This window comes from Mus caroli, unplaced genomic scaffold, assembly GCF_978045245.1.
Source record: "Mus caroli unplaced genomic scaffold, Mus_caroli_1 scaffold_16, whole genome shotgun sequence".
NCBI classification, from domain to species: Eukaryota; Metazoa; Chordata; class Mammalia; order Rodentia; family Muridae; genus Mus; species Mus caroli.
In genome coordinates this window covers 50,142,394-50,170,312 of record NW_028227271.1, presented here as the reverse complement: position 1 = coordinate 50,170,312, position 27,919 = coordinate 50,142,394, and the positions used below count along the sequence as shown (strand labels likewise).

Below are 27,919 nucleotides of genomic sequence, written 5' to 3'. Positions count from 1 at the left end.
TATAGTATGATCATAAAAATCTTTAAATAAGGTACATTCAATTTCTCAGAGCATCTAATATTCAGATAATTTATAGTTCATACACTTTCTGACATTAAACAACTGAATACATAATGTATTTTCCTATAAAATGATATTACATCTTATACAGATAAAATTATATTATAAAAACATTCCCCACTGGAAAACTGACAGTACCTATTGGAAAACACTACCAAGTTTCTATTAAAAATATATTTTATCTCTTTTATTTGTCTCAATAGTAAACAGAATATTTTTTTCTTTCTAAAATTAAGTCCTACAACATTTCTCTCTAGGTTTATAATATGTACAAAACATATCTGCATGAATATAAATAGCAATACTGTAATAGTCTTACAGATATATTAGTAACTTTTACAGAAGAACATATGCTTTTTAATAAAAGCCTTTAATACAACTGAAATCTCAAAGCCTTTTACATTGACATTCCCATATTCAAAGAGATCCAATGGAGTCTAGACTTGATTTCTATTATTATTGCTACTATTATTTCCAGTTGAATTACTACATGTGGTAATGAGAGGACACAGATTATGTAGATAAACTGTTGGGGTTTTGTTGAACATTGGGGGAGATATCAATTCTTTCTCCATATAATAGTTTCTTTTGGTGCTGTGAAACCAAGCCAGCCATTGTTAATGTAAGAAATAAAATTAGTTGATTATTTTTCAAACTAAAAGTACTTTGAGTCAGCTTAGGTCCAACTACAGAGGAACAAGAAACACTGGGTTCTTGGTGGCAATCTGTTAAATAAACTACCACAACCCACGCCTGCCTGGCTAGCTAAGTCTGCAACTCAGATCAAATCTTCAGAGGGAAAAATAGCTAACAGTCAAGCTTGCCTAGCAACCTACAAAGGTGATGAGGCTCACGTACCTGATAAACATTATAAACAGAACGTCATAGACTATCAGATGCAGAAGGAAACAGACCTTCATCTAGGGGTGACACATAAAATAGTAGAAGCCATCTGATTGATCAGCTGTGAGGAGAGGAAGGAAGGGACGACGTATGTTTGAGGTTATAAAAAAATACCCTCTGTTCTCACTCAGCATGCTTGACTTTCTGGGTATACACCTGGTTTTATACAATTATAAAATAGCCTGCCTCACTCTCCGGACTCAGAGTCCCCAGTGTGTGTGTTGGGGGTGGGGGCGGTCTTCATTCCCCCCGACTGATGAGAAAGGAATCACTGGGCCGTTTCAAGTGCCTGAGAAACAAACAGTCTTCTCATCCTCAGTCAGTTTTGGCCCATCCTGAAGAAACAGCCCAGTGATCATTCCTAGTTATAAGCAGCTTATTTTCACGGATTGAACCTGATTCCCTATCATTTCTAAAAAGAGCTTCTGATACAATCTGTACATTGTGAAGCTGTGCAGGAACCTCATGGTCTTCCTCAGACTGTGGGTGACAGTTTTGGGAAAGTGGGATGCTTTCAAGTGCTTGAGAGCATACATCAGGCCCTTCAAGGTGTCTTGGTCACCATTTTTGATCCTCCATAAACTGAGTAGCTTCGGGAGCTGCTCGCTCGATTTGCAGGTCTTTCTCGTTCTCTCAATCTCTTCTGGGCTGATCTTCTTCCCAGGCAGGCTCTCCATCAAGGCCTGAAGCTGCTCTGTGGTGAGGTTCGCGTGGCCGAGATGCCGCTGCACACTGCTTTCACAGAGGTCAATGTCTGCATGAACCAAAGAGATGCTCTCATGAGTCTTCCTCATCTGACACCTCAGGCAGACATGCTCACACAATTAGTGACTACATTTTAAGAAAAAGCTTTGCTGTAGGCGATTTATGCGACCAGTGATTTCTGATTAAGGCGATATTATTGTATGTTATAATAGGAAATCATACAATTTATTTGAAGTCTCCAACAACAGTCTTGTGAGAAGCTTCAGCTACTAACACTGAACAACAGAAAACTATGGACCGGACCACCTTCAGTTTTCCCAGGAAAACATGAAACTTTAAAATCACAACATTTCAGGGGAAAGGGAAACAGAAAGTACTCAGGTTCTTTAATTTATAATGAATATTTTTTTCAGTTGGCATCTAACCTTGGCCCTATTTGACAAGAGTCACTTTAACTAGTCTTTAATAAATATACACAGCACTGGAGAAGCACCCGAGTGTGGCAGATATGGGAAGCCTGTAATGGGAGTCCAAGAACAGTGAACACACAGCCTGGGGGGCATTTCAGCAGTGAGCCTGGGCATAAACAGAAGAAGGAGTAACTAATGTCTCTATTAACGACATGAGTCATTTACTATCTGTGAGCCTTGAGGCAACTCCGTTCATCTTTCTGGGCTGCAACGTTCTCATTTATAAAGCCGGGAATTGGGTCCTTTCACATACTGACAGTTCCCGGCTTTCTATTTCTTTTTCTTTTTGCTTCAGGGCTAATTATAGGTTCAAAGAATAATGTTGTTTTGCCAGAAACACAAGAAAAGTTTAGTCTTTGCATAGGTAAAAAGCACAGGACTGTCAAGAGGGCTAAGTCTGCTAAAATCTATCACTCTGGCTTTCCATGTCTGAAGCTTTATGGGTGCTGTAGAGAAACTCTTTCAGATATTAGGTATAGCAGGGTATTTTCTGTTCCTTATTGTCTGCATTAAGAAAACCCTCCTTCATCTCTGTGGCATGTCTTCCCAAATAGTAAGTCTCTTTGTACTGTATATCATAAAGTCAAAAGTTTTTGATATAGTATGCATAAATTTCATGCAGACTGAAGTTCATGTTCTCCACTTTGGGTCTCCTCTCTCCTTCCCTCCATGCCTTCCCTCTTTTCCCTCTCCACCTTATTTCTAAAAGAGATGCTTCAGGAAACCCTAGAACATGCAACTACATGATTTTAGCTAGCCCTTTCTTCTAAGAAGCTCAAACATTTATTGGACCTTACTAATCCTCACCGCAGGTGTTACAAAAATGGTAATTTGGATGCAGGCTATACAGTTAGGATTAATGAGAGGTTACCCGAAAGACACTTAGTGTCTCACTGAAGAGAATTACCAAGTACAGCAGTGCGTGAAATGTGAAGCAGGAGCCAAGGGACCAAGAACCTTCTTCTAGGCAGACGTGACTAGTGTAAAGACCAAAGGAATCTGTACGCAGAGTCCTATTCCCTGCGGCCTAGACCTACATGTGAAAGGCATGCCCTTTCTTTCAGTTACTGCAGAGGTTAGAACAGAACCATTCTCAGCTGTGACAGGAATTGTGTCTACATTGTCAGTTGGTGAGAAATTGCCAGTACCATGACATTTGCAGGAGGAAAACACTGGCCCTACTACGTAGACAATAGACAAATAGTCTACTTCCTATTTTATGACAACTTGGTTCCTGTGATCACCCATTGACTTGTTTATTTCAGGAGCTGGTACCTTGGATGATCTTCTTCACCATTTCCTGGTCTCTGTTTTGATGCTTCCACAGCTTCAACAGCTGGAAGGTTTGCTCTTGTGAGCTGTGTCGCCGTTTTATCCTCTCTACACTCTCGGCATTCACTTTGGTCCCAGGCAAACTGTCCACCAAAACACTCAGCCAATTTGGTATGATCTTGGTAGGAACAGCAAACCTGAAGAAGGCCTCTTCACATAGGGTGACATCTGTAGAAAGAGTGATCAATAACAAGATTCACTGAATGCTATTACTTTCTGCAGTCCTTCCAACAAAAATAAAACAAAACAAAGGCAACCACAAAATGAGTATAGGGGTTGAGTTTTCTGCAAGACACCATGCTAAAAGGGAAGTTTGAATTAACAGTTTTCTGGAGGATGCTCTTAATATAGAGACCAACTGGGCTTCTGTGTTATCTTATGAATTCTTTCATTCCCCTTTGTCTTTGGGGAATGGGGGTGAAGAAGTAAACATTGATAGACGTTTAATGAGAATGTAATATGAATACACACAAATAATTGACAAAAATTCTATAACTTAATGTAAATATTAATACTTTGTTAAGAGGTTACTTGGCAACTACCAGCTACTTCGAGGTCAGGGTCAAAGAAAAAAAAACATAAAATCATTCCCTAGAAAGAACTTAAGCAATAATCAAAATAACGCACTGTGTTTATGTGCAATCACGATAGCGTATTATTTAATGTGTTGTAAACGTGTTTATCAGTAGAAACAGAAATATATAGGTGAATGTTAAACATTAACCATCTACATTTTTTTCTAAGTAAATTTCACAGTGTTTTCTTTATAAGTATTAAAGTTAATAAAGTGAAAGAATTGGCATATAATAGATGCTCAATGAATTGCAAACATACATTCAGTATTAAGGCTAGAATTAACTCTTTTCATTAGCCTTCCCATTCATTCTATTTTATTATATTTAGATTAGAAAAGGGCTAAATTAATTAAGGTATCAGATAATGTAGTGAAAGACATTGGAAATGGTTTGAAATTATAAAATATGCCTGTGTTCATTCTTATATTTCATGTTTCTGTATAATAAAGAAAGGACATTTTGGGAGAGTCACATTGGTTTGTGTCACTTTCACCTTATGCATAAAGGGGCAGCATTGGTGTATAAGTCCCTGAGGTGAAGTACTGAGATTAGTGTAGGAGCAGGGTGGTAGGGTGAACGAATACACTGATAGGATCACCCAAAGGGAGTGGTTTCTTCTATTTGCTGTGACTACAAGCCAATAAAGAATTTAACACAACCAAAGCCCCTTGCAGCTTCAATGCACTAAACATATGGATATGACTGGTAACAAAACCAAGTTTTTGTTTCTAATTTCTCAACAGTTTATGTCATTTTTAGTTGCCAATTTATAGTTTAGCTAATACAGACATTCTAAGAGATTATAAAAATATGTAAGTCAATTCTACAATTTAAGGTTGGCAAATTCGTGCTCAGGTTATAAGCTTGAGGTCCACATGGGTTATTCTTGATTTTAGTGTGAGAGCTCTAGGAAGCTTCAGTGTCCCTGGGATCAGTGAGGAGATACAAGGATTTGTGTTGTTGTTTTGTTTTGTCTTTTTTTTTTTTTTTTGAGACTATTTGTTTGTTTGAGTTTGAGCTTTCAGCAGCTGTTAGACAGGTTAAGAAGCAGGAAATGTGAAATGTAGCCAGACTTGGTGGTATGCGCCTTTAATCCCAGAACTCCATAGGTAGAGGCAGGCAGATCTCTGTAAGTTCAAGGCTAGCCTAGTCTACAGAGTAAGTTCCAGGACAGCCAGGACTGTTAACACAGAGAAACTCTATCTCAAAACAAACAAACAAACAAGCAAACAAACATAAAACACAAAATGTGAGTTTGTGTTCTTCTCAGAGAAGGCTATGCTGAGATGATAAGAGGACAGGGTGGCATGCTGTGTATAGTTACCTATTCCACACTTTTGCGTGGCTTCTCTGTTTCCGGAACACACGTTGTCATGTGTTGCATTTCCTTTCTGAATTAGCAGGAGGCCAAATGTGCTGCAGTTCGTGTGTTTTCTACAGGGTGCTTTCGATGAAGTCTCACCTGAGAAGAACCCATCTGGACATCTTTTGCAAACTGTGTTTCGCTCTGGGGTTCCTGTTGGAAAACACCCAGAAATTTAGCACCTTCTTCCCCAATCCTTTCTCTGCAGACAATAACTTAGCACAGTTCTCGACAGTTTTCACCAAGTGTTTACTGCTACTGTGTATTGCAGGGAACTTTCAGAGTTTCCATTTTTCACTTCATTAGACAGAGATAACAAAACTTCTATAGTCATCCCCTCAGGCTCTTTCCCCTTCTTGTAATACCCACACAAGTTTGTTGCGTTATTACCTACAAAGACGCTCCTGAAATGGGAGATGGAAGGGAAGGCGGGTGGGGTACTCATTAGTGCTGCCTCTGACAAAGTGCCAGTAAGGCTTGTCAACCGTATTCTTTGCACAATTATTCCTGGAAAAACCATCAAGATAAGTGCTGTGTGTCTGCTTTACTGTCTGTCACTCTTTGAAGTCAGCACCCATTCAATGTTGCATCGTTAAATTCCAATCATTTCTTACGGAAGTTCTTTCTCTCCTAGCTTCTAATTGGGAACCGTGCTAACCCTGAGAAGCACACAATTACAATAAAACTCTTAAAGGTGGTGGTAAACTTGACTGCTGACTCCAATAGTATCCCCAAGGTTGAGCTACATAATAGACACATGATGGTGTAGTGTTTGTTTACACTTTTGAGTAAATAGCAAATAAAATCTTTGGGAAGGATAACTATAAGGATATTTTACTTTGTGCTTCTAAGGCATTCATTACTTTTGAAGACATCATTGGATTTGAAAACTCTTGAGTTGAAGAAACTTTCAATAGAGATGCAACTGAAAATAAATATATTCAAGCCCTGGACTCTATTATGCATGAGCGCGGCACACATTATAGTGCATTTGCATATGAAAATATCTCCATCTAGTGTAAGCTGGCTGAACAGATTTAGACTTCCATATTCAAATGTAGATTGCATAGGCCAGCTCTGGCTCATGCAAGATAACAAACACAAAAGAGACAAATGAAAGCTACAGAAAGTTATTAAATTTCATTTATTAAAAAGTTCCACCTTGCATTTCATTGTGTCGTTTACCTATCCTGGAAAGAAAAATAAAAGACCAGTAAAACAGTGTGGTTCTAGTCTCATCTCCTGTCTCTTCCTTTATTTTTTTTCTTTTTTAAAAAGTGATGATTCATTGCCCTGTAAAAAGATAAAGGGCTAGCAGGGATGGAGAAGAAGGAAAACCACAGCCCTGGAGTCTCACATAAATGCTGTTTTCAACGCTGCGGTGACATTGTCATAAGATCCACCCTCACAAAACAAAGGGAGTGTACACTGGAAAGTATACTTCCTTCCTACTTCCCTCTCCTTAGATGGAACCCTACTCCATGCTCAGCTCTACAATCTTGTAAGTAGAAATATTTAGGCATCTAGTCTCTGTCACCTTACTGGGGATATGTCACTTAAGTGTGTGGATCCAAGAATCCATTTGCCAACTGCTACATGATTTATATAGAAAGAAATGTTATCCTTCTTTAGGTATGTGTTTGTGACTTGACTTTTCTGATGTCATCTAACAAGAGATCATGGATGTAAAGTAGTTCTTCGGGTGAATTGCTCTTTCTAATTCTTTTAACAAGAGGAATCCAAAGAATAACTTGTTGGTAAGCTTCCTCTAATAATAACTTTTTTTAAAAAATCAACAGAACTGTTGGGCCTAAAAAAGATGTAGCCATCTAAGTGATGATTCTGCCTCATTAGTATGTGTAGAAACAGCAAGCATCTAGCCTGACAGATAAAATGTGAGACACTACAGTGACAAGATGAATTGTAATTCACTAAGACAGTCCAAAGAAATTCAACAGGAAACAGAGGACTGGCCAGCAGAAGGATATGAAGGACAGAATATGAAGCAACCTTGACTTCAAAACAATAACAAAATTAGTTTTCAAATATTTTGTAGAATAACACCAAACAATACTCCCTGCCTTTCGGCCTGCAAACCTCTGTGCAAAACCACCTTACAAGTTTTTAGGGAAAAAAAAAGGTTAAATAAAGTCTACCGTGGTACCTCAGAGGAAAGCATGTGCCTTTACTCTAAGTCTTCTGGTTACTTGTTGCTTTGCCCTACAGAAACAATTTCATGTTTATGAGGGCAGCAACCTCACTATTTCTACAATATTCAACTTTTGACCTGCTGAATATGAATCTATTCAACCCACTTCACTGAAGTAAGGAGGCTAGGGTTTTTCTACTCCATTGAGTCCCAAAGTACCCCCCCCAAAAAAAAAGTAGGGAATTACAGTTCTTTCTCCTTGAACTGCAAAATGTGGTGGTATTACCAAGGTCTTTCCTGCAATGGTCACTCTTTTAAAGATTCCCTGCAAAAGAGACTAATTAGATTTCAATATTTTGGTTTTGGTTTTGTTTTCTTTCTTGAGACATTCATACACTCATTGAATAGCCTAGGCTGGCCTGTCACTCACTAGGTACACTTGGTTAACCTCAACCGTGTGACCATCCTGGAGCTTCTTTGGAAATGGGACTCCCTTGGCCTTGCTATTGCTCCTGGCTTAAACTGTATATGTGTCCTGTATCTGGCTTCAAACGTAAAATACTGATCATTTAAACTTTAACTTGTCACAAGTAATCCATGTCCTAGGCTATGACCTCTCTACCAAGAGCAAGTTGGCCTCCCGTAATGGACAGAAGCCTGCAGCTGGTAGCTAGTTGCTAGACTCACCAGTCTCAAGGGAGACAGAGGACAGGCTCTCACAGAAAAGAATGATCCAGCTGTGTAAAGAGCAGTGAGTTGAGAGAGATCCTGCTTTAAAGTGAGTTAGAGAAAGTTATAGGGATTTCTCTCTCTTCCTGATAAATTTGTGTGTGCTCTTCATTTTTCTAAGCCACAAGCAGTTGTAAACTACAGTGCAGCTTTGTGGCTTTGTGCACGTGCCAGAAAAGGAATATGGGTTTCAGCTTTCAAAGTTTCTCACTAGCCCCAGCCCATGCTGTGGGGAATGCGAAAAGGAAAAGTAATTTATACACAAGGACTTCCTGCTTGCTTGACAATCTGTTTTGTCTAAGATAAAGAATACGCTGGTAATAGGGTGTGCTACTGTCTTTATCCTCACAAACATCCAACTCCCATGCCAAGATGAGAAGCAGCTTCATTTTTTAATAATGTAATGTATTTCCCCTAACCGTTCCCATTTTTACATAGTTAATTATAACTCTTCATTGTTAGTACTCCGGAGTCTCATTAATATCAACATAATTACTCTCTTGGTATCGATTAACATTTCTGATGTTTGTCAAAAAAGCACTGAAGACTGAAGCTGTCCATGCCAAAGTGAAACATGATGGTCTATGTCAGCCTCTCTCGGTGCAGCTCAGACCATGGTTCTTTAAAATGGGGCAATTCATCATGTATCTCATCAGAGAGCAATTTGCTGCATTTGCGATTCCTCACTAAATTACACTGTAGTGGTAAAGGACTCCTTGGAGAAAGGTCCTTTGGAAACAATCCAGACACACAGCACACAGATAACAGGTACTGTTACCTTTTATTAGGACCTTTTATTAGTGTCCCCTAAGTTAGCTGCTGTCTGGCTCTACATGGTCCTCCTTGATTTAACTATGCCTCATAATAGATACTTACCAGCTTGCACCACGCCCGAGCCTGGTGGACAGCTCCGGTGCTTCAAGCAGAATTCGATCTCCAGGTAACGCCCTTCCTCACACTCACACACTCGGTTGTGGGTGCGGTTGCACTCCTGCTTCACGGACTGCAGTTCCTTGCACACTGGGCTGCAATACACACACTCATCACTGGTGTGCCAGCTGTCCGTATAAGAGTGGTCAGGGCAAGGGACACACAATGTCTTCCTCCTCACTGTGCAGTGCTGTTTTAGGTAGGTGCCAGGAGCACATTTGTCACACAGGAGCTGATGACCAGTTTCTGGGTCATAATGCAAGTACTTTGGAGGAAGGGTTTCCTGGGTTGTCCATTCAATGATGTCCAGGAGCTAGAAGAGACACAATAGTTTATTAAGGTGGAGATGGAATGGTAATTCTATGCCAAGGTGACATCTGAGCCAAAAGTCACTAACCACCCTAACCTTAATTCCATTCCTGGGAGCTCCTACACAAGAGAGGCTCTAAAGCCATGACTTTGCTTCCAGATGTTTTGTCAATAACCAACAGGATAGATGACAACAGGTGAACAACATGATGCAGACTCAAGACTGAAATCAAAAAAGTTCAGAACAGCATCACTGACATGTGGGGTACCGTTGAATAGCCATTTGACCTCAGAGACTTCATTACTCCAGGTCTCAGGGTCATCTCTGTATTAATACGTGGATGAACTGGTCACTCTCCCAACAGTTACATCAAAGTCACTAAATCTCCTTGTTAAAAATGTAGACCTCCAAGACTGAAGAAGTATGGTTCTCTTCGTGGGGAGTTGGATTTATGAATTAGCAATGCAAATGAACAAAAGCACTGTGTTTATTCTAGTGGATGGAATGACCATAATAATAATGGTTTTCTCATTGACTTTACTAGTTACTGTAGGCCAGTCTCTGTTCTAGGGACCCAAGATACAGCTCTAAATTAAATGGCTCAGAGATTCTGCACCTAGAAGTTTACAGTCCAGTTAAAGAAGACAATCCATGCAGTAAAATGAAATAGGTTAGAAATTTAGCATTATTTTAAAAATAAATGGAAAAGCAGGTTAAGGAGGTGGGAAACATGGAGTAGAAGATGAAAAGGGCATAAATTGCTAATGCAGTTATAGTAGCTGGACTCAGGACCAGATAATGTCTCTCAATTTCTGTAATGATGAAAAGCAATGGAATAGAGTTGATGAAGTGGGACAGGACATGATTTTCAGTGGTCATTCATAGGATGAATCATTCACTCATCCATTCATCCATCCATTCATTCATTCATTCATTCATTCATTCATTCATTCAATAGATCCATGTGAAATGTCTACTGGGAGTCAGCAACCAGGAGTATGCTGTTGCATCACACACGAGCACAGTCCCTGTAAACTTGCAATCCACTAGGAAGAGTCCTAGTATTTTAAGATGGACATTTTGGAGAAAGAGGATAACATTTGAAATGTAAATAAAGAAAATACTCAATTAAAAAAATGGGAAAAAAAATGGACATTTTCTCCAATAAGGATGCTGGCAGACAATCTTGCCTCACATAGGTAAAATGCATCGAGAAGATGGAATGACTCTCTCCTTGGATTAACTGGGGAAAACATGAGGGACCAGGCATGGTTTCAGAAGCCACCATCCATCATAAGAAGTCTGTGAAGGGAGAGAAATGACTCTACAGGCAAGGGAGCTTCATGGAGGACCGATGGCACATGAACTCTGTCTCTTGTTCTACATCCCCAAAGGTCTTCAGAGAACAACTTCCCACTAATTACAGGAAACATGTTTTCAGAAGGAGCAGTGTTATTTGTGTGTAGAGGGTGGCTTGCTTGCTTTTTAGTGTTTGTTTTTTGGTACAAGGATCAACACCGACCGTTTACAGGTTTGGGGAAAGAAGCAAACCAAACACAGTATGTTTTTTCCCCCAAACTCTCCTGTTTGTACTGTTCAGGCAATGTCCTCTGCTCACCACCACACATACCAGGGGCCAACATGCCAAGCTAGAGAAACAGCATTCCCTATTAAATCATATGTTGTCAAGGCAAAGAAGACTAACTAGCTAGCGACTTTCATAAGCATTCAGTATTTTAATCTAGGAGACTCTGTTCACTTTGCAGTAGAACATGACCAGTATCTTAGACTATATGAGCCAATAAACTGAAAGAAAAGAACCAAATACCTCCTGAGGATGATGGATCTTTTAGCAGAATCCTTTGATGTGAGATACTCCAACCTAAAACCTGAGAGTGGAGCAGTCTGAAGTCAGGCAGGCCTGCTGGCTCACCATGACACCCCACAACTCTGACTGGTTCTGAAGAAAGCTTGCTCTTTTGTTTCCCTGAGGCTATTTATTAGCTTGAAAGACACAAAGATGAAGTGACTGGCTGAATTTTGATTTGAATATGGTATGAGGCATGTTTTAAGGATCTGGTTCAAATATTTCTCCAGTCCCCAATGAGGTTTTCCTAACACAACATGCAAAACCATATGAAAGCAATGAGACATACTTTCTTTTTTTTTTTCTATTGCTATTCACTTTAGATTTCCTGGAAAGCCACTTTTGAGGGTTTTGTCCACTTTCAGGAGGTCTGGCTCAGAGGTCCAGAGAGGCCTTTTATCACGAATACAGCAGCCAGTCATGCTTCGCATCATTTTCCTGTGCCCATTTCCACAAGGGTCAAGAATGCTCATTTGTTCATCAATATTGCTCCACCCCTTTCCGTTATTCGAACGTGATGAAGATGGGATGGGAGAGGGAAACTGTTCATGTGCTTTACCCTGCAGAGCCACAAAAACTCCAACAACTGCACAGCACTTCTAACTTGGAAACACAAATTTTGAAATGGTCTAAACTCCAAAACTTCCTGACTCCTCTGTAGTTGTTCAAGAACAATTAGATTGTAGAGAAATGGGGGGTTGAGATTTGGGGACTGGGGGTCTCAGCTGTCAAAGCACAAGCAATTATTCTTAAATCATTTTAAAAATCAAAATAGAAAATATTTCCAATTCTAAGACTTTCAGATTCAAGACTCTAGCATCAAGAGCATTAATGCAATTTGTATTTTTCTAGGAAGTTGACATGATATTACTGTTTCTTTAAACCAATACCATAGAAATCAGTTATTTCTTTAAGATAAAGGAAAATTGAGGTGAAAGGTATTTAGAAAGAAATGGAATAAACAAACTCTGAATTTAAGAATTAGAGTAATTAGTAGAGACACTTTCCTCACGACTACCATGTGGAATTATCATCTTACACAGTTTTAAAACCCAGAAGGAAAAATAGACTTGTTTTCAGCAAGTTCAATTGGACCTCTGTGCTCTGCTTGGGAAAAAAATCCACTTTAGTAAAAGTAAAAATTCTGTGTGGTCAAAACTGGATAGTTAGGTCTCAATCTTTGGTTAGCCCCAATTCCCACACAAAATTTCTGGACTTGGTGTTTGGACAGAGGATGGGCAAGCTTACTCCATCTCTTCTTCTGCATCCCTTTTCTTACTTCCCTTCCTATTTCCTGGAGCAAAGACAGAGACATGGTCTTAATATTAGTTATTGTTTCTTTATCTCCTGATAAGATTTAAAACTTAATAAGGGTTTAAAAATAATGCAATCTTCAAATATCCCTGACCAACTTCAGAGGCTGAGGTACATATTTAAGCATGTCTGTTGAACCTGAAAGTGCTTTTTATAGAAAGAAACATCCTCTTCAGGACTTATGTCTGCTTTATAAAAGAAATTAAGTATAGCTTTCCTTTTTCTTTCTCTATTTTCACCTGTCCTCTTTCCATCCCTGCCTCTCCATTACCTGGTCTAACCTCACATTTTTTAAAGTAATCTAAAAGTCCTACACTCTGTTACTTTACACCAGATTAGGATTTGTTCTAGAAACTTCTGGATTACTTTTCTTGAAAACATTGCTAAAATTCTATCTCTAAATGCTGCACTGTCCACTCTATTTTCAAATGTTCTACTCAATTAAGGAATTTTCTATTCCAAGCCCAACCATCTTTCTTATCTACCAAACATTAACAGAGGGCAGAAGTGAGTGAAGATGGTGGGTAGACTGAATTAGTCCTCTAGTGTCTTTTCCAGCTTGACCATTGCCCTCTTCTTAGATTTGACAATATAGTCAAACAAAGTCAGATACAACTATCCTAGTCTCATGTCTTTTGGACTTTTAACTCTACTCTATTTAGCAGCCTCTTGCTATGCAGACTTTTTTTATACCAATCGCCACTTTTCAGATTCACCTATTTCTTCCATTCCCTCTCAGATGACAAGCAATTTGACTAGAGCCTTCTATTGGTTTGTGCGACTTTATGACTTCCTAAAGGACAGAAGAATACACTTCCTCTGGCAGGTTTATTTTTGCATTATGCAATACAGACTGGGCTTGCTCTCTGGTCTGCAGAACCATGAATGACCCAGCGGGTTTCCATTTATGGAAGGTTCATTAAAAGCATCCTACGCAGGGCCTGAAATAGTCACTTGGTTTGGGAGTTCCTTTTGTAATCCCTCGTCATGATCTTTGCCACAGAGAACTATTTGAGGACTGTCCAGAGTTAGCTAAACGTCTGGTCAGTGTGTAAGCCATGCCGTTTCCAAGTCCATCTCAGTCATTAAAGGAAAGATCCAGGATACATGCAATGGAGCGTTTCCTGAAGATTGCTTGTAGTATAAATCATAAAACTTATTTAAAATAAGCAGTTTTTACATTAAGTCCGATTTGTTTGTTTGTTTATTATTTTCATTTTGGTCCTTTTTATTCTTCCATTCACCCTCCATTCCTTAATTAACTGGCTCATTCAGCAAACATTGATTAAAACAAACATTATTCTCTGGAAATATCTATATATTTATATATCTATGCTACCCACTGATTCCCTCCCAAGCCCAAATGACAGCGGAAAAAGAGGCTAGACACTAAGGAAAGAACTAAATAGACAACTGGGTCAACATTATGCAAAACAGTTGATGATAAGAGAGGTGGGTAGAGGATTATTGGCAGATTTTTACTGGGAAGGGCTGGGATTCAAAGAAGCAGCTGAATTCTGCATTTCCTGAAGTCTCCACTAATTTCTGAAAACCAAAGTATCAGCATATATGAATAAAGAGAAGGACTTTAGGTGGTAACTTTTGTTGTTTGCTTGTATGAGACCCAGTGATGATGTTGAGCAAACAGCTGGAAATACATATTGATAATTCACAAATGCAACTGAGGACCCAATTTTAAAGGCCCTGAGCACATAAATGTCTGTAGGAGCAGAGCACATATATTACCTAAAGATGTTTTATGTAAGCAGAAAAGGGGAAATACACACTAACTTTTAGTATTTGTATATATTTGTGACATGAGATGAAAAGGAGAATGTAACAGTGTATGAATGTCATTGACAGTTTGTTAGAAGTGTACAAAATTAGTTATGAATAAAGTTTGAAAAGCCTACAGCCTGGCAACCCGATATGAACACCCATGTGCACTTTCTCCTGGAGAAGTTGCATTTAGATTATGTTAACCAGATTGCAAGCTTAGTTCTAGCACTGCCTCAGTGACCCTGGGCCAGTAATTTCTGTCTAAAATGAGAATGATTCTGATTTTTGTATTCTCCAAATAATGAGTTTCAAATAAATAGTAACACAGAACCTTATTTTTGTCAATATTTATTCCATCCATTCCAATATTTTGTCAGTTTTTATTCCATCATGCCCATAGGTTAGAAACTTCTACTCCATCTCCAGCAATGTATAAACTTGGGTGTTTCATCTTGGAAACGCAATTGATAAGGCATGAAAATCAAAAGATCAAGATCATAGTTGGTTCTATATAAAGTTCATGACCAGTTTGGAGTTCATGGGACCCTGTTTCTAATATATATACATAATAATTTATATATGATATATATGTATATATGTATACATATATATGAATGACATAATTATATATTACACATTATATAATAAAATTGGTTTTGATATCTTCCCAATGATGTTACTACTTTTTTTTGGTTCTGCCAAGGAATTTAAGGCTGATCCATGCTTTTCATGTTTTTTCCCCCCTGGGAGATTCAGAGAGTCAAGATTTTGCCTCCACATGCTTTGAATGCTTCATATGAGTTTGTACAGATAGAAAGTCTTGGCTATATCTCGATATTGACTCAATCCAGTAGATAGGTTGAATGCCTTCTGTGTAAACCTCAGATAATTGGAGATTGGACAGCACAGGTTGACTACAGTGTAAAGGATACATTTGCAAAGACATGCACAGAGCCTGCATTTCCTGGTCTCTAGAAGGACAGAGGTGAAAGATTTGTCCAGAGGAGTATTTTTTTTAACACATCTTTCATTTGCATGGAGTTTTGCAAGCACTGTCTCATTTGGACTTAGCCTCTGTGAGCAAAGGCAGTTCATTGGAGAGGTTTATCTGCTGCTGCCAGGTCCCCTCCTGGGGAGTAGCCTGCTTAGCAATTTCCACACTAGCCAGTTATTTGACTCAGGGTTATGTCTCCAGGTAAGGAGTCAAAAGCAAATGAATTAAATCTGTTCATCTCCACATCTGTGCTCTGCTGCCAAAAGCGTTCCCAGGCAAATGGGGGAAAGGAAACACAAATAACTATGATTTATTAGAAGAATTACTGGGCCAAATTTAATGTGCATTTGCTTCCCTGAAGGCTGAAGAACAGTCTCCAGGTAAAATGTAACTTTCGATGTAATTTTTGTTCACTTCAGAAGTTTCCTTTACCTTTCTGAAGGCATTAACATTAATTAGCAGTGGTTTGTTTGTGTGTGGACCCAGTCCTAATGCACAAAAGAGATTTGCTTATGAGGTTTTTGCTGTGATGAAAAAGTGTTAGAGGTGGTTAACGTTTTACTAATTAAACAAATTGTAAAACAGTACAAAGTTAACATTCAGGAAGAAGGAATTGTGGATACAGATTAAGAGGTTAACACACACACACACACACACACACACACCATAGCACCCATTTGGGTCCCTAGATCCTAACAGTTCTTCTGTTGGTCTCATGTTAATCACCTCTTTGGAGACATAGTATTAGTTCTGGAAAACCCACCACAGGAGTACTGGTTGCGTGATAATCGCCACTCAGTCCCCCTTGACAAGCACCAGGCAGTACTAGGCCTTGGCAGGCTCTCCAGCCACAGTCCCTGGCATCGGGAGCTGAGAACTGGTAGTATATTTTGACATGTTGGTACTCCCGAACACAATTTTAAGGTTAGAACTAATTTTTATGGCCCTTTCCTTGGAAGATAACATATTGCTCACAACACCCTATAGATCCTTCTGCTGACTAAGAAAACCTATTGTTGTTTAATTAACTCATGGCCACAGGCCATTGTTAGGAAAAAAGTAAGGAATGTTAGGGACAAAATGAAATAAAAGCTAAAAGGAAAGGGGAAATCAGATAGCATCTTTGTTAAATATGTAGCTATTCCCTGTCTGTCTAGGATGTCTGAAGGATCATACTATCCATCCTGTATGATATAGAGAAGGATAACAGCGTTGTATATTATAAAAGCAGGCTGTGGGATAAGCTCATTCTTCATATTCTGCTATTCTTAATCCTCAACAACAACCACCAAGAAGATATGATTATCTCCATTTTAAAGATGAAAAGACTGAGTCTTAGGAGAATTTAATGACTAACCAGAGATAACAAAAACTCCATACCTTTGAGAGTTTAAACCTAACCCCTGCCTGAATCTAAGCCTCTGAAGACTGGATCTTCTTGCTGTAGTCTTGGGAACAAGCTTCCCCGTCTCATGAAAGAGACGGATGTGAAAGTAACTGTAATATGATGTAAAGATATCATACATGTGTCACTTGTCTATCTCCTCAGCTATTTAAGTATTTCTCTATCAACCATTCATCAATATATTCACTCAACTCAATGTAGAAAGTCTCCTGTTTTCCATGTAAGTAGTTGACACAAAGCTCTGGTAGAAAGGCCAGACTGGAAAATTAGTTACACTTTATGTGAAGCAGTGGATCCTCAGAGAGGTTTCTCCTGGCTTTGACCTCCTCCTTCCTTTCCCACCTCCCATTATATGCTGGATCTTTCTTCCCCATGCTTTTAGTGACTGATAAGACATCGGCTTCTTGCTTTATACTTTGTCACCTTGGGAATTTGGACTTCCATTCTTATTCGATGTAAAGACCATTGGGGAAAAAATCATATCCCCTTAAGCTAATACAGCTAAATAAGTTCAAGAAGGAAAAAATAAATACATGGAATCACATTTTTTTTTAAGGATTTGGCCCAAGGGCCTATTCTGTTCATCCTTCACACCAACTGGATATTCTGGGTTGAAGATGCCTTTTTTTTTTTTTTGTCTGATTTTGTTATTAGCATGCCTTGCTACAGAAACAGTAAATAATAATAATAATAATGATGATGATGATGTTCTCATCTAGTTAACCTTAGGGAGAGTTACTGAAATTAGTTAAAACTACTTAACTCCTCCGATTTCCTCAGTTTCTAGTCTGTGAATCTCTGTACCAGAGGATTTTTATGAACAAATATATGGAATGGTGTATGTTACATGTAGGTGTGATAGTTATTGCCAAAGGTACTATGCCTTTCTATTTTATGTTTTCACCCTTTGTGGTCATTTAAGTAGGTTGATGTTGTAGATGAATGGATCTTTACAGAGTAAATGTCAGCAGCAACTAAGGAAGGAAACCAAGTATAGTTTGCTATATGATGCTTGTGGGCATTTTAAGTCAACCTAAGCATCTGATAGGTGCTCTACTTTGAAGCCCAGCTAAGATTTTCTGTAATGCCTAAATTTTACATTTTCAGCCAAAGAAAGTGTTAGACCTGAGGAAGAAATCATTTCTATGACTGATTAAGCAATTTTTATTTAAACTGTCCATCTAGTTGCCTCTCCAAAATTTAGGATTTTACAGAGCAACCCCTACTCTTTATGGGGAAGGATTAGGGTTGATAGAATACATCTGTCAAGATAATTGGCAGTTAGCACCTGGACAAAAGAGTAGGGAACTCAGAGCTCAAGATTTATTAAATAGAAAATTATTCTTGGAAGGTAAGGGGATTTAATAACAATGTATAAAAATGTGGTTTCTGTTTGAGTTTCATAAAAATAAAGCTGTCTTTTTTTTGATTTTTAATATTTTTATTACATATTTTCCTCAATTACATTTCCAATGCTATCCCAAAAGTCCCCCATAGCGCCCCCCACTTCCCTACCCACCCATTCCCATTCTTTTGGCCCTGGCATTCCCCTATATTGGGGCATATAAAGTTTGCAAGTCCAATGGGCCTCTCTTTCCATTGATGGCCGACTAGGCCATCTTTCCATACATATGCAGCTAGAGACAAGAGCTCCGGGGTTCTGGTTAGTACATCATGTTGTTCCAACAATAGGGTTGCAGATCCCTTTAGCTCCTTGGGTACTTTCTCTAGCTTCTCCATTGGGAGCCCTGTGATACATCCAATAGCTGACTGTGAACATCCACTCCTGTGTTTGCTATAAAGCTGTCTTTAACCATCACTTGTGGGTTGTGATGCTCATCATAGTTAACCTGTCTCAGGCATCACACAGACTGGGATGTTGGCTGCTGGGTCACCCAGGCCTGATTGGGTTCTATTATGTTCAAATAAGCAACTTCAAAATTGCAATGCCTGCAATCAACACTGAAGGGGCAGGTTTTACTTGTGATCTGTCCCAGGGGGTCTGTCAACAGCCAACGATTTTTGTCTAGTAAATAATGTTTGCAAATTACTTATATGAGTGGAAATTTGAGGAGAAAAAAAAATCAAACAATCAAAAACTATGGAAAATTTCAGGTGTAACATCACCAATATTATGATGCTTGGTTTGGGAGTGAAGATATCATTTTACTTCAGCAGTCCACTGCTAGAGATGCCCATGTCCCTCCCATTCCACTCATACTAGTTGAAACTCCCTACCAAGTTTCCAGGAAGGAGAGCAAATGAGAATGCTTGGCCAACACCCACTAATGATTATACCACCACACAGTAGACATCATCACACCATCATGGACCAGCTACTTCTTATTTCTTCCTTTTAGAGGACATTAAAAGAACATACAAGAAGAAGAGTGTGATGATGGAGGTCTGTTGCCTGGCAGCTGGTGTATTATTCAAGTGTAGATTTTAATGGTTTTTCCAAGGTGCCTATTACCATGCATGGTATGCCTAAAGGTTTGACATTCATTCCAAAGAGGAGTGCGCAGTTGTCAAACACTTCTTTGTGAATATAGATTCAAAGAAAATTTTCTCAATGACTCTAAAGATTGCTTGTGACCATAATTATACCTCTTCAGCAAGTCCTGGGGGAATGCCTTGAACTTGGCTTTTACCTAAATGAAGAATGCAAAAAGATGCCCACATTGCCATATTCTATGTATGCCAGCTGATGGCAAGAAGGAGAAATTGGTTTTGTTTTAAAAGAATAATTCATGACACTTAAGTATATGTTACACTGTCTAAAATTAGATAACATTCCAAAAGCTACTGCCTTGAATCATCTCCTTGACGTCAACCTCAGACCAATGGAACAAAGAGATTCCTGTAAAACATTTCTGTAATGTTTAATAGTTAGACAAGTATACTTGGTTTCTGATATCTGGGGAAGGGAGCAATATACAATCGATTAACTTTTAAATTATAGTAGATATTCCATATACCACTTGGCTCAGCTTCTCTGTTGAGCAGAGGCATACGGGGTCACTAGGCAAACATTGAAGGTGAGGGCAAAACTAAGGAACCAGGGCCCTTGAGTCCTGTCTGCCTTCCTATTGCAGAGTGTTGTCACACCACTCTGTATCTGGGATGATGGCTTACATGGCGAGTTTTGGTCCTGTTGATACAAATTGATGGGGAAGGGATGTTATACGAAATGGGCTCTTGATATCAATATTTTCTAAAGATAGAGCACATAAGTTTTGAACAAGAAAGGAATTTTCAAAAGGGTTCTGTATTTGCTCAAGAACATAGGAAGACTGAGTAGAAGAGCAAGACTCAGATTGTCCAAAGAGCAAAAGGGAAAGCAGCCAAAGACAAGGGCAAAGTCCAGGCTACGTCCATGGTGAAGTGTAGAATATGAAAAAGAGCAAGACAGAGACCAAGAGAACCATACAGATAGAGCAAAACCAAAAGGAAGAACAAAAGTAAGAGGAAAATGGGAATCAGAAAATGTACAAGGATCTGGGACAACAGAAGAAAGGGCACAGGTTCCTAACAAGAAGCAAGGAAAGGCAACTAAGAATTGTGCATCAAAAACTTCAACAGGGAATTTATTCCCCTAAGGCAGTGACTGTGCTTAGAGGAACCATGGCCTTGTTTCAAATCTAAATTAGTCTTCTCACCCATGTCTCTGTTTTATTTATGGTTACTTAAGAAACATTTACAAAGAGTGTTGCCAAGGTGCATAATGAGTTGAAGTGAAGGCCTTGGGGGCTAGTCTATGTTCAAAGATGCTTGACTTCTACTATGAATAGAATGTTCATTACCAGGGGCAGAACAGAGGAGGTTACTAATCCAAGGGCCTCAAGTTAAATAAAATAACAATGCTGCGCAGTGTATTTGAAATTTGTTCAGATAGTAGATCATACATGTTCTCAAAACACAAGATTGCTTAAGAGGGTAGATGGATGTGTTAACCAGATCTAGAAACAGCCTACCCTCTTTTATTATGTGTGTTTTATTTCTTCATTTTTATGTATGTATGTATACATATATATACATATATATGTATAACATGCATATGTATGTGTATGTATTTGTATGTGTATAGACACACACCTGTTTGTATATGCATGTGTGCATACATGTATGCAGAGGGCTGACGTCAAAGTTGGATGTCTTCCTTAGTAGCTCTCCACCTAATTCATTGATGCAGTCTCTCAACTTAAGTCACAGTTTGGTGTCTTGCCTTATCTGGCTAGCCAACTTGCTCAGGGGATCACCTGTCTCCACCTTGGGAACACAGAAATTACAGGTGGACCACTACACTCACCTGTCACTATGTAGGTTTGGGAGATACAGACTCCGCTCCTTCTGCTTTCCTGGCAAACACTTTACTAGGATACCTCCCTCCTTTCGCATTCCCCATCAATTTCCTGTCTGCAGATTAGATACTTGTGAGAAATTACATGAGAAAAAAATGTATCTACCTAAGCCCTTGGGAAATTGCATCACCTAATAGCTGGGTTAAGTTGTTCTACTGAACATGTGGAGTTCACATCACTTACTGAGGCGAGATTAGTGTGAGAAAAGAGGTACCATACATCTTCTTACCTAATGTGTTGTAACACTATTCTTATCCCTTACAACTGTCTAAATGTATTCTTTTTTTAGACTCTCTACGCTAGTTATTCCAAAATATTCTGTGGTAATGAGCTCCAAAAACTAATTATATGTCACATAAAAATACTGTCCTGGTATCTATTTCAAGTTGGCCGAACCTCACTCTTTCTTCTTGCACAGAGAGTTTACAGAGGTTGCTAGAATTTCCGTTTCTCTAGTTCCTGCTATTGTGGGTTGCTAAATTTTATTTTGATTTTTGTTTTCTTTTCTAAACACGATTGCTACTGCTGCTCTTATTTGCATTTTGTTTGCAAGGTTCTCAGTAATATAGAGTTTAAAGGGTACCTTCACACTTTTTCCTCTTGTCATGAGAAATCAGCTTTCTCTATAGTTGTCTATGGTAACTAGCTGTTGGACTGTTAATATCATTTATTATTAATATTATTAGTTCACGATCCTTCTAGGGACTGCAATTTCTTGAATCTAATACTTATCAACTGTGATGGAACCTTTTAAAAAAGATTTAAAATTTATCCTGGAAAAGCTGAGTATCTAATGCTCAAATATAATAAATGCCATGAGACCTGTGTTCTATCCATTTAATTTTGTTGCTTTCTTAAGAATGAATATTCATGAATGTTTTGGAGTCTCCATGGTAGAAATGTATACTATCGTATTTAAAATATTGACCAGATAAGGAGACGTTTACATTAATATTTGGAAAGTCAAGCCAACCTTAGGTGGTTAAACCACAATAACACATCTGATAAGAAACTTCTGTTAAAGTCCACGGAGATTTCTAGTAGATTACCCTGTGCTCTAGAAATTTTCACCATAGTTCATTGGACTCAGCAAATATATACATCATGATGGTGGATACCTTGGGGATACAAATGAGGAAGATGAAAATCTGTGCATTCAAAGAGCCTATGTTTGTGGAAACTCTGTCCATGGAGAAGTTCTGGAAATTTATGGAGTGCTTCTAAAGATACCATGCAGTTACCATTAGATCAACAGAAAAACCAAGAATAATTATATGCCCTACAAACCTTCTAATGTACTATTGGAGACTGATGCAGAATATAATAAGTGAAAATTATTTTGTATATAATAAAATATACAGACATAGATAGATAGATAGATAGATAGATAGATAGATAGATAGATAGATAGATAGACAGACAGATAGATAGATAGATAGATATAAAATGACACTGTGATGGTCAGCTTTAATTGTCCACTAACATCACCTAGGATACCTGGCAAAGATCCTCAAAGAAGAGTCACCTAGATCAGTTTGGACTGTTGGATATGAGCATGCCTGTGAGGAACTTTCTTATTTCATCTAATTAAAGCAGGAAAACTCACTCAGAATGTGGATATCACCATCTCCTAAGCAGAGGTTCTGGAACTGAACAAGCAATCAAGCAAGCCAGTATGCACACATTCATTTCTCTCTACTTCTGACTGTGGAAGCGACTAGCTGCTTAAGGCCTGCCACTGTGACTTTCCTGCTATGAGAGACTGCAACCTGGAATTGTAAGCCAAATAAACCCATTCTCCCTGTGTTGCTTTTGGTCAAGGCATTTTATCGCTGTCACAGGAATAAAACGAGGACCATTGTCCAGACCTTTGTCAGAACGCCATTGTATTTATACAGGAAGGACCTTTTTCATACTGCTGTCCAAAATGAGTTTTCCAGGAATTTAGTAACACATGGTTTGGTAAGAAAAAATGAAACTAAAATTTCTGGCAAGATTGTCTCACTGTTTTAGAAAACCACAGCACCAAGCCAAGCCTGATTGAGTGTTTGGGTCACCCTTGAGTCAACCCTACCCCCATCCTCATCCCTAGCTTTGTTTGCAGTGCAAATGCCACATACTAATGCAAGCCCAGCATGACTTCATTATGACATCTATTGAAGCTTGTTTTATTATGAATTACTTTCCTTTTATTGCTGCTTTATAATATAGCTATGTCAGGATATTGGTTTTGTAAAAGTTATATGTGTCATCAAAAGATATGTACACTGAATCTCATTTCAAGAGACATGGGGTTGTTACAAAGGATTTATTATAAAGGTGCATGGAAGAGAATGTCAAAGACGATCAAGAAGTCGCCTTATGGAGGAAAACATAAATACACTAATAATTTGGGCATTTTTGCTCCATCAGAGCAACATAAGGGGCAGCCAAATAACTTAGTTCTTGATTGAGTGATAGCTAGTGTTAGTAAATGTAAAGATTGCTTGTTTTGATGTATTTTAAGCACCCCCACTCTCCTTTTGGCTGAAAAGTCGAATGAAGGCTAAAGGAAATTCTCTTGATTAATGCAATGCTAAGGAAAATAGTGTTTCTCACAGAAAGCCTTTATACAGAGGAGCATGTGGGTTGGGAGCTGTTGAGAGCAAAACCCAGAAGACAAGTTAATGGATAGGAAGACAAGAACAGCAGACTATGAGCCCAGTGTTCATTTGGAAACCATGACCATGGCCTTTAAATCTTCTTGAATAACACCTTTGGCATAGGCTGCCTTCTTACTCCACCAATGGTGTTTGGCTACTGTGGTTTTTAGCCTAAGAAGTCAAATTGAAAACTAGATTGAAGTTAGGAACTGTGCTGAAGATTGCTAGGTAACAGAGGCCAGGAAGGTTGCTATGGACACAGGGCAGGGCTGCATGGGTTGGCTGTATGTCAAATGCTTCTAGAAACAGTATAAGCATGGACATTTTCTGAAGAAGAAAGAGATGAAGAAGTGGAGGAGGAGGAGGAGAAGAAGGAGGAAGAGGAACAGGAAGAGGAACAGGAAGGAGAAGTTAAAGAAGAAGCAGAAGCAGCAGCTAGGCAAGCCCATGAACTCCAAAGCTGAGGGAAGGGGAGAAAAGACAAAATAAATACAAGTGAAATGTCCAAAACTTCAAGACCGTTCGTTACCCTAAAGGAAGACCAGATCATCAGGCAATTTGCCTTAGTAAAGAGCAGCTGGATCTCTGCTTTCCTTCCATTCTCCTCCCTTCTGGCATGGAAGGACAAACTCAGAGCTTGGCTTCGAAAAGTTCAGGGCGTGTTCTGACACTGCATGATGGACGAGGGGGGATTTAACAAGAGTTAAAGCCAAGACCTAAGTCAGGCGTGTTGATGTTCTCTGCTCACCTAGTAACACATGGCAATGAGGAAGGAAATGACTCTGGATGGTGAATGGTGCCTCCTTACCAAAGAGCTCTCTGCTTGACTATGCTAGTGAACATTGTAGGACTGCTAGCCTAAGCACTGTGCTCCTCTCCTCCACCTGCATACCTTCTACTCTCGCAGAAGAACCCAGTGTAGACTTCACCCACCACATGGTTTTCCATCTCTCACTTGAATGTCTTCATCTCCAGCAATACATGTCCATTTGCTCCCTCACACTGAGAGTGGGAGGTCATCCCTTTCTTTGAGAATTGTCAGTACTTCCAGTATACAGATGGTTCTGTATCATCCTCTAGTTACCTGTTGTCATACGGATAGTGCTAATGAGAAGCAGGGACATCAGTAGTTGTGTTAATTCATGCACATCCCTTCCCTGCAGCCATATTATAGAAGACAGGAACTTCAGAGGGAAAAATGCAGTCTGTTATTCTGCAGGTAAGTGGTGTGTGGATATTTGAACTGGGTCTAGTGGAGAACCACCATGTTGCAACTTCCCTTATGAGCTCATGAAGAAAAGCTGACTTTTTGTTAATTCCCCAATCATCTGGGGCTTCCTCTTTAGGAACGGGTATAACATGCAATACTTGTCTCACATCTGCCTCTTTAAACAAGATGTAAGGTCCAGAAGTCAGGAACCAAGGATATCTAACTGGATGCTAATGTTGTTCCCACTGACTAGTGCAATGCCTTAGACAAAGAGCTAAATATCTGTAGTCAGTCAGGTTCCTACAGCCACGCCTCTCTGTTTGTCAGGGGAAATTCGTCCTCTCCACATGCAAACTCAGTGTGTCCATTTCCAACCATTCATAAAATAAAGTCAACCTTAGCAACTAAAGAAAGAATAAGATACGTTCTATTCCTTTATATATTCAAGACATGTTCAAAGCTGTCACTTCTGACAATGTATTATCTAAAATGAGTAATATTTATGTACATATCTCCTTATATAGACCACCTATAAAATTATGACATTTTCTTCTATTTGGGGACAGTTATGGGGAGAAATATATATGCTATTTTGTTAAAATCCAAAATGCAAAGGCAGAATACAAGAAGTTAGAAAGAATAAAAAACATCACTATATTGACCATGGGCATATTTATACCAGCCAACACCTAAATTAATTAAATTTTTCATGAGGCCATAGAAACATGGAATACTGGAGAGTCAGCAAAGCAAACTGTTCTGTAAATCCAACACTAGTGATGTATACACGGGAACTTTGAAAAGTTCATAATAAAGTTTCAGTACATGCCAAACCTGTTTGTGCCATCTATTATTCTGTCTATGAACACAGTAGTAAAAGGGAGGGATGCACGGACCTTTATGGGATGTACTGATAATGTAATTGTAGCACTTTTCAGCTCACAAGTGCTCAATTTGATAAAGGCACTTAGGCACTACCACTTGTGCAAAGCACTCTGTGCTCTTTCCTCTTTTGAGACTTCCATTCATTTGTTGTGTGTCCATGCAGATACACATGCCAGAGTGTGTGAGTGGAAATCAGAGGATGCCCGTCAGGAGCCAGGACTCTCCTTCCATACAGGTTTCCAAGCATCAAGCTCACAATGATAGGTTGTCAGTGCCTTTACCCATGAAGCCATCTCACTGTCTCTAAAAATTGCACTTCTTAAAAAGTTCTTCTTACTGGAACTGGAGGAATGGCTGCTCCTGCAGACACTCAGGTTTCATTCCCATCACCCACATGGCAGCTCACAACTGTCTGTAACTCCAGTTCTAAGGGACGTGACACCCTCCTCTGGCCTCAGTTAGCACCAGATGCACAAGTGGTGCACAGACATACATGCAAGGAAACCACATATACACCTAAAATAAAATAAAATTTGAATATTCTCCACATGTCCATATTAGTGGATATATGTAGTATATATATATATATATATATATATATATATATATATATATATATATGTATATACATGTATACATATCTTCATATGTACACATGAAGATGACATATGTATGTATACTCTCCTGTCCACTTTTTCCTGAGTGACTTTGCTATTACATATGCATGTCTGCGTGTCTCTGAAGCTCAGGGAAAGATTACATAGTTTTTAATTCTCACTATGTGAGCAGGAGGCTGAAACTGAAACACTGACTCCAGTGCATTCCAGACAGAGAAATCACTTAAAGACAGACTTCTCTGTCTGATTTGTAACTTCATGCGTTTCACAGGCTGCTGATGTGAAGGAAACAAATTTGGGGCATGGAAAAAACTTGTCTTTAAACCTAAATAATAACAATTTTCCAAATGCCTGAACTAATAAAAGAGATTCCTTTATTTTCCAAACAACGTTTCAAAACAGGTTTGAACCTTCTTTATTTATAGTTGAACTGATCTGGTTGTTGAACTATATTCTACAACATAATTATCATTAGTCTGTTTGTATTTTTCACACTACTGAAGATGAGAACTAGACTAATAGAACTTTAGTAAAACAGCACATTGCACAGAAAAATAAGAGAATATTTTCTGTATTGCCTACAACCCATATGTAAGTTAGGCTAATGATGTTTCAGACTATCCTCTCCATCCAAACGTTTCTACAGAAGTTTCAAAAAAGTCTGGCCTCTCTTTCCAACACCTGCAGTAATAAAAAAGTTCGGTCAAGGGAAGGTATGGTGTTCCACATAGAACATAAGTAAGTAAATAAATAAGGTAAATAAGATGGATAAAAACCAAGCAAAAAAGTCTTCAAAGAGACCTCCGCATCTCTCTCCGATCTGCATAAACTCAGCTGGAACTTTTCATGAAAAAGCCATTCCCTCTCCAGGGCAGCCTGCTGTAGCTAGAAAGAGGCTTCCTGTTCCAACCAAACCCCAGCTCCCTCCTGAGGTAGCCGGGCTTGGTCCCCATCAGCAGGAGGGGAGGTCCTGAGCCCAGGTGGTCAGCAGTCTCCTGCCCACGACTTACCACCAGGAGTGCGCAGCACAGCCACTTGTTCATTGTGGTCCTCGGGAAACCTCAGGAGGCAGCCGCTGGGTCAGTGCTAGGTGCGTCTCTGCAGCCCAGGCAATCATGACGTTTTATATAAGGTCTGGGCAACAGGAAGTATGCCCTGCCTTTGATCTATTAGTCTCTCTCTGGACAAACCTTGTACCTTTCCTTTTTTAGGATCCTTGAGCGCTAGTGGTCGGGCTGCGGGACACTCCGGGGTTAACGCTTTAGGAGCCGGAGTGGGAGGATCCTGCGCGGAGGCGTGGGACAAGGGAAGGGAATGAC

The 27,919-nt window shown here is 39.1% G+C and overlaps 1 protein-coding gene across 1 annotated transcript; it reads right to left on the bottom strand.

Annotated features, from left to right (window-relative positions):
* Positions 1-27,919, bottom strand: Tnfrsf11b (TNF receptor superfamily member 11b). The gene is made up of 5 exons (XM_021183914.3): positions 27,611-27,919; positions 9,163-9,529; positions 5,370-5,561; positions 3,414-3,638; positions 1-1,717 (listed from the first exon to the last, which is right to left on the bottom strand). Exons 1-5 carry the CDS (start codon positions 27,641-27,643, stop codon positions 1,329-1,331), a joined length of 1,206 nt encoding a protein of 401 aa, XP_021039573.1. The 5' UTR covers positions 27,644-27,919; the 3' UTR covers positions 1-1,328.

What these genes read in the sequence shown, in the direction of transcription:
- Tnfrsf11b (XM_021183914.3), bottom strand. Translation starts at nt 27,643, where the DNA reads ATGAACAAGTGGCTGTGCTGCGCACTCCTGGTG. An exon ending in TGTGCTGCGCACTCCTGGTG is followed by an intron (nt 9,530 to 27,610) that starts GTAAGTCGTGGG and finishes TGTCTCTTCTAG; the next exon opens with CTCCTGGACATCATTGAATG. An exon ending in GGTGAAGAAGATCATCCAAG is followed by an intron (nt 1,718 to 3,413) that starts GTACCAGCTCCT and finishes TGGTTCATGCAG; the next exon opens with ACATTGACCTCTGTGAAAGC.